General features: G+C 31.1%; 2 protein-coding genes across 2 annotated transcripts; one reads left to right on the top strand and one right to left on the bottom strand.

Annotated features, from left to right (window-relative positions):
* Nucleotides 1-817: 817 nt before the first annotated feature.
* On the top strand, nucleotides 818-5,482 carry LOC106060043 (RNA-binding protein 8A-like). Its single transcript, XM_056029679.1, has 6 exons — nucleotides 818-943; nucleotides 1,852-1,911; nucleotides 2,923-3,006; nucleotides 3,825-3,961; nucleotides 4,219-4,349; nucleotides 5,304-5,482. The coding sequence occupies exons 1-6, from the start codon at nucleotides 877-879 to the stop codon at nucleotides 5,335-5,337; spliced, it is 513 nt and encodes a 170-aa protein (XP_055885654.1). The 5' UTR covers nucleotides 818-876; the 3' UTR covers nucleotides 5,338-5,482.
* A 1,833-nt stretch (nucleotides 5,483-7,315) lies between these two features.
* Nucleotides 7,316-12,515, bottom strand: LOC106060044 (sperm-associated antigen 8-like). Its single transcript, XM_013217781.2, has 6 exons — nucleotides 12,290-12,515; nucleotides 10,284-10,464; nucleotides 8,834-8,879; nucleotides 8,016-8,136; nucleotides 7,708-7,770; nucleotides 7,316-7,600 (listed from the first exon to the last, which is right to left on the bottom strand). Exons 1-6 carry the CDS (start codon nucleotides 12,398-12,400, stop codon nucleotides 7,478-7,480), a joined length of 645 nt encoding a protein of 214 aa, XP_013073235.2. The 5' UTR covers nucleotides 12,401-12,515; the 3' UTR covers nucleotides 7,316-7,477.
* Between the last annotated feature and the right edge of the window lie 35 nt (nucleotides 12,516-12,550).

The raw sequence follows: 12,550 nt of genomic DNA, 5'->3' as shown, positions 1-12,550 counted from the left end.
TCATGAGCTTAGCCAAAGGGGGTTTTGTGGTTTCCCTTCCTTCTCCATTACAAAAACTTATAGCATTTTACCATTTTCTACCAGTCGCTGGACTCCATTGACTAGCAGATTTGGTTTTTGAATTTTGTAGCGGAAGAGTAGCAGGCTAATTGCACTGTAGATACCTCAGAATATGCATTTTTAAAGCTTAAAATAACGAAAATAATTCTTTGTTTCCGGCGCTTCGCCCCGGACCCCACTGTGGGGAGCTCACAGCGCTCCCCCGGACTCCCTAGCTGCCCTTTGGCGGTGTGTACTGTCTTTCCACTAATTATAGGAAGAGCGTATTCTAGGGTAGAAAAAAACGTTTGAAAGAATGAAAGATCAGAATGTAATGAAGATTAATTACATATAGGCCTACACACACTAATATATAAATATATATATATAAATTGCGGAGTGGGGTAAAAATCCCCCCCCCCCACCGAAAATATATGACATCCCATTTGTGGGCCGGTTTATATGGTAATGCCCGGGCCGATTTTGATACCGAGTCCGCCCCTGATTAAGTTGTTGATTTTTCTGGCTGGTTCAGGCAATTAACCCATTCCATTCTCTAATGGCACTAGGGAAGAAAATAATATAAGAAAATATTTTTTATTAGGTTTTGTTTTTCTATTTGTAAGTTATGGTTTAGTTTACATTAGATATTGTAAACTATCATCTCAGTCATATAGACACGTAGATCTAGATTCTATTTCTAGATTTATATTTTTTAAAAATTATTTTTTTTTTTTAGCCAATAAGAGAGGTATCCATAATATAATATTATGTTTCCAGCTTTGCTGCAGGATTTAAAATACGGAATCGTATGCTTTTGATAAATACGTTGAGAAAATGGCCGATGTGTTGCAAGTAACGAAGGAAGATGAAGAAGAATTTGAGATTGACGAAGAAGGCGATCGTATGTTAAAAAACAATGACCATAATCCCAAACTTAATAAATTTGCAATATTTAGAATCTATATCTATGTGTTTTCTAGGTCTAGCCTAATTTTCTAAGCATTCCATTGAAGTGTAGAATAGGGAAATAGTTGAAACTAAACTGCACCGACACCGTGATAGTGAATCAGTGAAAGTGAATGGTGTGCACTGACTGTGTCACTTTGTGAGAGTTGAGTCGTGACACAGTGACAGGTCACAGTGCATGGCACTATAGAGCTAAGTAGACCCCTAAGTTTTAAGCCATGCCGGTGCAATTTTTAAGTTTCAATTTTTCATTATCTAGACTCTAGAATTCTAGATCTAGATTCTTATGATTCTACTATTCTACTTTACTTGACTGGTACTGTACTGTAACTATCTGTAGTCTTTATCTAGATTCTAGATTAATCTAGATAGAAAAAAATCTAGATCTATAGCTGTCTGAGATTTAAATTTAGATTATGATTATGTTTACCTCTTTCTCTCCTAGATCTAATTGTCGATACCATATTTTTTATTTGACCTCATTAAATTTAATTAATGTTTCATTTTATAAACTTTACTTTGTCTTATATAAAAAAAGCATGCATTTCCCTTTGATTCTATACCAAATATAACATTTTCTTATCACAAATGAAAACATTTTTGAAGCTTAATAATGTAGTGAAATACAAATGACTAAAATGAATAGTTCCGTTGGAGCGTGGAAAATAATTTTAAAGGAAACGAGTTTTAAGCATTGGAAAAAGTCTAGCACTGGATTATTTTAATTTGAAAACTATAAACCAGAATTATATGAAAAGTTGCTTACCAGAATTTGAAAACAATTAATTTTTTATAATTTTTCATGGTGATTAAGTTTCTAAATCTAATATATATTTTTTTCAGAAGGCTTACAGAAGTTAAAAGAAAAGGCTAAAAAGCGCAAAGGAAGAGGATTTGGTGGAGGTATTGCACCTTTATTCTCATTAATTAACAACATTTCTTGAAAAATTAACATTATAAAATACTAGTCGACTGGCGGCGTAGCATACGCCGCTATTTTGCAGGGCCAACCTTAGGCCACTGCAACCTATGCGACCGCAGTGGGCCCAGCACTTTTATACGACCCGCGCTAATTTTAGGTGTATAAATTATTAAATTAAACCATTTTATAACTTATAACAGATTTCCTGCGGCCTCCTGTTGATTTAACAGGAGGTCCTGGAAATCTCCTGAAATTGCAAAATATAAAAAAAAAGTCCTGGAAATATCTGGAAATTATTAAAATCTTTTGAAAACTCGTACCAATCTCCTGAAATATACAGACGAAAATTGTCTTTTTTTTTTTTCACTCTTAAATTACCTAGGATAACTCCCTCCGTCCGAGTTGCAAAAATAAAAGAGTGATCTTTCCGTTGTGTCCAAACTCTTGAGCGTGCTCTGTCGCTTCAATAGTTACTACAGAGTTGATAACTCCCCTCCCCCCCCCTTTTTTTTTTTAACGTGAGGTAGAAATTAAAAAAAAAGAGTCTTGCCCTGCTATTTTGTGACTACGTGTTCTCCCCCCCCCCCTTATTTTCTTGTGGACTATCCGCAGAGTGATCTTTCCTTTACTCCTTACTACTCGTTTAAACTGTTGAGGGAAGAAGAGAATTATATATAGAGATATTTTTTTAATGTAATGTATTGTTATGACTCTGCCATGCGCACCTCCATCCAGGCTAGTGCAGAGGTGTGCACTTCTAGTAACCAGACTAGAAAAGGATGTTGACATTAGGAGACAAACGATTTCCGCCCAAGTAGAAAGGCTAGATAAAGATGTTGTGATGAAGACATGTTTTTCTACATGTATTTGTGATGTCTTATAAGTAAACATTGATGTGCCTCGTTGAGTTGCCTCCCTTAAGTTATTACAGTATAAAAATGGAATATATATATAGTTTTGCATGCTAATAGATAATTTGTCTTAACTTACAGAGGGTCCAACACGTAGTGGTGTTGATCATTATGAGGCTATGGAAGTTGACCATGATGATTCAGAAGGCCCTGGACCTCAGAGATGTAGGTATTTTTTTTTTTTAAATTGTCTTGAACTATTGTAGAGTTGTATATGCTCTACAAATAATTGTTTGCCTGTTAAAAATTTGTTTGGATCTTATAGTGTGTGATAACTACAATGTGATTTATCGTAAACTGCTCCCTGTTTGACTGCCAACATTTTAAAAAAGAAATCTAGAATATTGCTTAATTATAAAAGACAACTAGAATATTCCAAAATTATAATCATTGTAATTTCTGTTATCTTACTGTCATGATTCCTCAAATTGCACCATCACACCTTTTTAAGTATTGGTGCATTTCTACACCATTCAACCACAGAAAAATTACATGTAGTGCAGTAAATTTGCAGTAAAACAAGCAAGATGTAACTAATGCACAACTGTATCACTGTGATAGGGTATTATGAAATAAAGTTAATGGGCTATAGCTACAGTTTGAGCCACATTATTGTAATAGAAATTAATTTGGACTATAGACACTAAGGCTTAATATAAATAAGTATGATAATAAGTGGTTTCCCTTTGCAATGTAGTGGATAAATAATGGGTTTACTTTTTACATAAAAAAATATTTCACACTTCAGAGTGCACAAAAATGGTGGAAATAAACTGTTTTTAACAAGTAAAAGTGTGAAACACTTAATTGCTATTCCAAAAGTTAAATTCCAAAGTCATTTGGAAAAAGTTTTCAAGATTTGCCTTCCCAAAGGGCAAGTAAAGTGGTCAGTAAACAAGGTGGAATATGTACTGTTTACAAAGTATTTTTTTTTTTATAGCAGAGGCTCTGTTAATTTTTTCCTTCTCCCATGTTTGTTACAGCCGTTGAAGGTTGGATTCTCTTTGTAACTGGTGTTCATGAAGAATCACAAGAGGATGATATTTATGAAAAATTTGGAGAGTATGGTGAAATTAAGAACCTGCATCTGAATCTTGATAGAAGAACTGGTTTTCTCAAAGTAATTACCTTTTTTTTTGGCTTTCTTTATGTTATTTAAAAATGCTTTTTTTAAAATAAGGTTTTCAAGCAATTTGTCTATTAATTATTATTACTGTACCTTAGGACTTCAAGGTCTGAAAGGGAAACTTTACTTTTTTTTTTCCACTCTACTTATCCTGCTCACTGTTAACATATAATCTTAGTTTGTGGGCCTGCTACTGAAAACTCATTATTGCTTATCACTGTCTGTATGTTGACTTTTTTTTTTTCCCCAAGGGGTACGCCCTTATTGAATATGAAACATTCAAAGAAGCTCAGGCTGCAATGGAGGCTCTCAATGGCAAAGAAATTCTTGGACAAAAAATAAATGTTGATTGGGCTTTTGTCAGAGGTCCTAGAAAAGACAGGTACACCTTTAGCTTTTTTTAGAATAAGCACTATGGCCTGTGTGTCTGATTATGTTTAAGAGAAACAATAAGCTGCAAATAGTGCTATTTATAGGGAAAAGTTCATTTAAAATCCAAGAAACCAGATAAAAACCTTTTTTTCCTTGAAGAAACATGAGTTCTATAATTTTTAAAAGTGCTAGTTGTTTATTTCATAAGAAAATGTTAACATTTGTATATAATAGCAAGGTTTGCTCAGCAGTTTCTAACTTATTTTGTCCCACCTCCCTGTGCATTTATCCACATCATTCATTTTTTTCCCCTTATCTTTTCACTTTTACTGAGTGAGTCCATTATTGTTGTTTTTTTTAATCACACAATTTTCCTGCTACTATATCTTATGTCACTATGTCTTATCCCCAAATCAAACAGTCATGCAGTTTCCATCTCATCTCCTTCCATTTGGTTTGTCACATAATTAGTTTACTCCACATTGTCACCCCTTTTAGGCTATACAGTACATAGAGATAAAAAACTTATTGAATGTCCTATTAAGATACCATTTTGAAATTCTGTTAACTTGGGCAGGGCAGGGATTTAAACAGTTTTATGTTAGTGTAAATAAAATAGAGCCTAAAATACGTTTTCAGCCTGGACTCTTCACTACACGCTTATGAACTAAAAAAATGCATAAAAACTACAGGAAAACAGATAGGTCATAGTACCCCCACGCATTGTTAAGGCTGCCTCTGATTTATATTATAAATATTAAAACTGTTGGGCATGTAATTTTGAAGTAGAGTTATAGAGTTGTGGTGGTAAAGCATTTTGATGTGAAACAAGTGTCTTTTCATTTTGAGATTTTAATAAAAAAATATCCTTTTATTTTTTGTCATGTATATAAATAAACCCACTGTCACTGCCAACCTTTTTTCTCAGAAATAAAGACATTAATTTTTTTATTTTTTTTTTCAGATCAAAGCGTGATGACAGAAGGAGGCGGAGGTAGATCAAGGCAGTAATCTTCTTTTACCTGTACAGATTGTTTTTTTTTTAAGTCTCACAACTTAATCATTTCATCATGCAATCATCAACCTGTAACCATTTCGACATTTTATTTTTAATTGGTGTTAATAAACAAGTCAAAACTGAAATTTCAATCTTAAGTTCCTTTGTTCCTGTATTAGAGTTAACCTATTTTTTATGTGAAAAAGGATTGTTCAACTAGATAAAGTAATACACAAATTATCACATTATTTTGATGTTACTTTTTCATCCTTTATACAGCTAAAATAATAGCTCAAGATGTTACAAATGCATCACATTATATCAGGGGTTATAGATCTAGAAATAGTTGAAACTTCTGATTCTTATAACTTATTATGAAGAGGCTAAAGAAACATTGTCTTTAAACGTCATTCTAAAAAGTTTAAAGTAAACGAAGATTATTCTTAATGGCAATATTTCGAAACATTCAGTCTAAGACAAACACAAGCCAGTATTTATTCAATTCTATCAAAAACTGTGTTGAAAGTGTCTGGTCGGCTTTTACAAGATGGCTAGTATAACAACTAATGGAGCTCGTGCTTTGACTAAGAAAAACAGGCTTTTTAATAAAAATAAAGCATTGAATATCAAATATATTGTTGGAATTGATTTCTCAATGACCTTATTATTGGCACAAGGCCAGCCTTAGGCATAGACAAAGTGCTTTGGGTCACCAATTGGTGAGGGCCTTGCACTGACTTCCTTCTTATTATTTTAGAGAAGAAATAGCAATACTTGTCCTCAATGTTATTGTTGAAGTACAATAGGATTTTAATAAATTGAATAATTTTACTGTTGTCGCTTTTTTATTTTATTTTATTTGAGGCCACCAAATTCACTTTGCCAAGGGCCTCCAATTATCTGCCGGCCATGACTGGCAGTTCCGAGAAGTACTTGAAGATTTGAAACAAAACATTCCGATGTTCGGTAACATAGTAGTAGCCGCTGGTCTAGAAGAATATGGAATCTCAAGGAAGAAATAGTTAGGTTCATTGAAGGACATTGACTGTGACTTTGTTACTAATATTTATAATGAAGAGTTGAAGACAGACTTCATGTTTATCATTGCATACATTGCAATGTTTTCTTTGCAAATGAAATGTATCTGCATCTTAAATCTTTTCAAACAAAGTTATTCCAATTCTTGAAGCAGCGAGTGAAATCGGGTCTTATCATTTTCCTTAGCTGAATGGTGAAACTATTTCTAGTGAAATGGATGATATTATGACTTATTTGGATTCCTTGATTGTGGAATTTGAAAGCAAATTTTAAGACGTCAAGATCTTGGAACTAGTTTTCAATAACATCAGCTAGCCATTTAATGCAGAAGCTGATTTAGCTCCAGATGACATAAGTCCAAGCAAATTATGACCTGAAAGAGTAATTCCAGTGAGTTCTTCCACAGAAGTTTCATGACTGCCAGAAGCTGTATTTCCATACTTAAGAAAACTTTGCTGCGAAGCTGTCACATTATTCGGAACCTGATTCATCTGTGAACACTCTTTATTTTGTTTGTTTGAAAATTATGAAGTGTTAGAACAGGTCGATGCTCACTGACTGTAATTTGATAGCAGTCGCAAGAACAAAACAACTACTAAGTTAGTTCTACAGCTACATAACATTATGTACGGATGTAAATTAAATACACATTAAATACAATTGTACATTTGTGGTGAAATGTTGTGATGTAAAAAGACAATAACAAAATTTTAAAAAATATTCGTAAAGTTAGTTCAAGAAATAGCTAACTGTTGTTGTAATTCCTCAATTGGGAGTAAAAAAAAATAATTTATGCGGCTCGCCAGTCCCCAAACATTTTAAATGCGGCCCTCAATAGAAAAAGGTTGCCCACCCCTGCATTATATGACTTGTACAATCAGGTCCACAAAACAATGATAAATTTATTTACATGAAAAAAAATTATTTAAGTGAACATTGGATAGGCATTTTTCATTCAACAATTTATTCTTTAATAATTGTTATTCGTATAGATTATCACATTGTAACTTTATCTTTCCTGTTGTTAAACTGAAATAATTTTATGCATGTAAACAACTACAAAAGTCTTTAGTAAATTTGTTAAACAAACAGATATTGCCTTATCACATCATAGGATATTTGTCTATTTCACCAGGTTTTGCTTGATTCCAATATTCACTGATTGGTTTACTGAAGGCATCATTTTTTCTAAAAGCAGAATCTCTTGTTTTAGTTTGTGTGATACCCTGGAATGGGAATAATGAAATATATTGATTGACTGAGATATATGCATACAAGTGTGCAAAAAAAAAAGGACATGACAATTTTAGCTACTTGAAAAAAAAATACATACATGCATCTTGTCTTTATGCTCTGACCAGAAAGTTATTGGTTGTTCATTGACATAATCATGGTCCTGAAAACACATGTAACAAAGAACAAATTTAATATCAATAAGCATGCAAGGAACATATCCAATCATTGATAGATGATAATAAATAATAACCATTTATATATTTCATAACAATCCTAATTGGCCTACTTGCATTATACAATTCTTATACATTTTAAAATATACTATTTACAACCCAACAGTAAAAAAAAATATTTAAAAAAAAAAGGGTTAAAGAACAAAATAAAAAAAAAATTATTTTGCTTTACCTTTGTATCTTCTAAAACAGTTTTGGGGAAATCTCTTGTGTAGTCTTGCATAAAAATGGAACACATTGGTTCCCCTCTGTCAGTGTCTTCCTGCTTATTTTTTTCTTGCAATATCTCCTCACTAGAAAAGTTCATACATGACATAAATGAAGATGTTTATTACATTTAATGTTTACATTTCTTTAGTGTTTTTAAAATCTACAATCTTGAAACGTTCACTTAAAGGATGAAGATGGCCTACACTCAACAATGATTTTTAGTTTTTTTGCAGGTTTAGTCCTTTTTATTAAAACCCATGTCTGAATAGAACAAATCATTCAAAAAGAATTCCTTGCTGTTTAAACAAACTCTTTAGGACTTGTTACAGTTAAACTAGTTTAATATATGATATATAATTGGCATATTTATAAAGCTAATCATTTCAGATTGCTAAACAACCCAAAATAAAGGGAGACAGGTAAAAGATATGTAATTAGATATTTCATTTTTTTGTGTGTAAATACCATATATCTACAAGTGTGTTTGTGTGGACTATATACATTTGGAAAGAGAATGTTATTTGGCCTATTTCCACATTTTGTTCTTGATTTAGAGCTGGTTTACAGATGATTTGACAGTGTTGTGTAGGCAGACTGTTCCATAGTTAAGATATTTATAATGCTCAGCTTCAACAGATGAAAAATATTCTTTTTTTTTTTAACATAAACTTTCCTTTGGACATAAAAGTGTGTTGTTATGAATTTCAGTAGTAGTTTGTATTGAAGATTGCTTAACAACTAATAATATGTAACATTTAATATTAAATTAAGTACAATTACCAAGCAAGTTTTGTAAATGCTTGTTCCATAAGTTCTTTTCGCAGACCTAAAGCAAAAAGAGAAATAACAATTCTATTAATTTCTGTACATAACACTTAAAACTTTTTTTTAGTAAGAAGTTTTTTTTAAAATCAAATTGCACTTTATTATTTTTATTGATCAACTAAATCATGGGGCATCTTCAGAAGCTGAATTTTCAAAAGTAATTAATACATGTAATTTTAAAATTAATTAAAATAATATGATATCCAAAGTGAACTACATTATAAAATATCAAATAATTAATTAAAACCTCTCTAGGACAAATATCAATTAAACGAAGAAAAAGGCATTTAACAATTTTCTTAGCAATAAGTTAGTTGCCTGTAGGCTAGAAATAACTCCCTAAAACAAATGAATGTATGAATAAAATAAATAATGCAGAACTGGACTAGATCTATCTTGTATAGCATATATTAAAAATGTGGCAAAACATAGTGGCAGTGTACCACTGGAAATACTGCACTCTTCATTAATCTTCGACTAGGACAGCCTATTATATTTTAAAAAGCTCAATATATGCAATGCAGATTAGAGACTTGGAATGAGGTCCTTTTGACTATACTAATCTAATTTTCAGAGAATAAAGTTTAATTTTACTAATATAATTGCACAATATAATTAAAAACTTAAGATAACTTAAAATTTTATTTATCAATATTTCTAAATAAGTAATAATTTTAATGCTAGCACTAACTACTTTCAAGTCCCGTTAATAAAATGTAATTTTCTTTATTCACTATGTAGTGAAAAAAAAAAGGAATATACTTATCACATTTATGTAGAGTAAGGCTACACTGTACTATTGAAGACAAGGCTTTGACATGAATACTAATTAAAGTTGTATTTATTTGTATTTTTGGTTTTTGGAACATCGGCACAATTTAGGCCATGTCGTGCCTGTAATCGCTCAAGGGCTACTCTCTAAATTTATACAGTTAAGTCATTACAAACAAAGTCTATTCACATAAAGATAGTAAAAATTTAATAATTTAATAAAAATCTGTTGTAAATATTACGTGTTCACAATTTCTTTGCCCTAACACAAATCAAATAATATTTTTTTACTTGCTGTTCCTGGGGTCTTTAAGTCCGGACAAAAAGTAGGAAGGAAGGGACAGATGCCAAGAAGAGCATGTAGCATATTACTATGTGTGTACATTTTTGCACACTAACCCTACTGTGAAACACTGTGTGTTACATAATAAATAGACATTCCATATAATAATGTGTTCTCCCTAACAACACTTGCCTTGTTGTCGGTTATAATGCACAGTTACATTACAGACTTTCAGAATGTTTAGGTACATTGCTTAGGATTGCATGGAAGAAAACAATTCTAATCAGTGCCTAACAAGATTTCTTATTCTACTCTTTCTAAAAAATAAATAAATTTGAAGAAATCCCTTACCAACATGCCTTGTTTTATCAACTTGTGGTAGAGTGTAAGTGGCTCTAACTGTTGTTAGATTTTCTGCTCTAGCCTTGTCATCAACTGTGAGAATGCCTTTGTGTCCAGATCTTAAAAATATTGCTCTTTCTTTCAAGTTGTATTCCCTGTCAAGAGGTGGATCACGATCAATGTTAGCACGCTGAAAATAATAAATAACCTCCTTATAAGCATGATTAAATTTGCTAATATATTTGGAACCTAATTTAATTATTTGAATCAAATGTGCATGGAAAGTTAAAGAAAGCCTCCTGTTCATGGTTATAACCAACAGATAATCTTTAAAAAATTATTAATGCATTCTGCACATATTGAAAGTTCTGTCTATTTATTCAAGTTAATTAAGAGAATTATACTATGCTGATTGTTTTTTTCTAGGTGAGTAGGGTTGTATGAATGTTTATGTCTTTAAAAAGTTTGTCCTAGCATATGGAAAAGGAAATGCTTGTATTTAATTTTGAGGTTTTTTTTTAGTATTTTATTATATTATGTTATATTTGTAAGTAATATTTCAGTCTTCTGCCCTGGATCATTTGAAAGCTAAAGGATTTTACCAATGAGGTCTTGATAACTGGATATTTACTTGTGATAGTAAACTGTTTTTTTCCTCATTCAAGTCTAGTTTTTTTTTTTTTTTTTTTTTTTGTATTCTTAAGCTCAGAAATCCTATAATCAATATGACTATTATAATATATGTTTTAAGGTTAAAACATATAAAAAGCACTTTTTTTCAATTTTATTTTTAGGTTTCTACAAATTTCATTAGTAAATCCTTACACCCTGATTGTTTTATTTTACAAAGCTTATAGCAACTCACTCTTGTCTGTCTGTCTTATAAAAGTTTTGTACACTTTATTTCCCCCACATTCTTTGTCAGATCAAGTTAAAACTTTAAACAATTATTTATTTTACCTAAAAAAATATGTAGAATCAATTTAAAGAATTAATAATTGGTAATTAATTATTTGGTTTGATATAAAAGAAGAGAAATAATGTCTACATTACTGAGAGATAAAATTGTAAGTGCAGAGTTCTTTCCCTTAGATAAGCTTTGTTGGTATAAAAAAAAGATTATTTTTTTTTGTTTGTCTTTATCATTATTATTGTTGTTATTCCAGTTGTGTTTTTTTTTTTCAGATAGGCTTTCATGATTATAAAATCTTAAGATAACTTTTTGAGATTGTTACACTATAGGTTCACCATAATAACCTAGTAATGTTAATTGTTTTGATGTGCCAGTTAACCTGTTTCGCTAGAAACTTTTGCATAGGATATCTGACATGGAGAAACATCACACTCTAAGACCAAAGCCAAGGATAAAACGGTAGATCTTGATCTACATTCAATTAAAAGATAACTAGATCTAAATGAAAATGGCTTTTGGCACTTTTACATGGTAAAATATTATTAAAGACATTAAACTAATTAAAGATAATCAAAATAATTAATTGTAACTGGAGTAGATCATAGACATAGTAGAGTACTAATAAGTCTAAAAGTTATAGTAGATTAACTTAGTAGATCATCTGTAGTAGACTAGATATTATATATGTAGACCTTCGATGTAAACTTGTAAAGTTTTACCGATTATTCTAGATCTAATCTGTGATCATATATAGTCATATAGTATAGTAGATACTCGATTGTAACTACTAACTAGATTTAAATTTAACTAGATCTAGATCTAGTGTTTTAAAAGTTACAGTTGCATGTTCGGTGTTCAATTAAAGTTCAATATTGATTGAATCAATGTAATTTACTAGATCTAGATAGATTGTAGGTCTAGATCTATTTCTAATTACTAATCTATACTCATTTTAATATAGATAGATCTAGAACTAGACTAGTACTCAGTAGTAGTAGATGATAATACTAATAGATCTAGATCTCTATAAGTCTATTTTACTAGATCTATAACTTTAGACTTAGTGACTTAGATTCTAGATAATTGTAAAACTTTGTCTTACTTCTTCAACCCAGTTTTCTAGCATGCATCGTCCGGCTGAGTTGTTTATCCTTATCTCGTTGCGACCACCATTTTCTAGATTAGCACCAGCTCTTACTCCAAGAGCATCCATATTTTTCAGACAAGAAAAAGTATAGGAAAAGTTGATTTCTAAATTTGTATTTTTATTCAAAATAAACACAAGTCGTTTTTCGGTGGCAGGAAGTGATGGTTGCTATAGACTTTAGTTTACAAATAGAGATTTTTAAATAAGAGTTATCTT

Source organism: Biomphalaria glabrata, chromosome 1 (genome assembly GCF_947242115.1).
Source record: "Biomphalaria glabrata chromosome 1, xgBioGlab47.1, whole genome shotgun sequence".
NCBI lineage: Eukaryota > Metazoa > Mollusca > Gastropoda > Planorbidae > Biomphalaria > Biomphalaria glabrata.
This window is presented reverse-complemented; position numbering and strand designations above follow the sequence as displayed.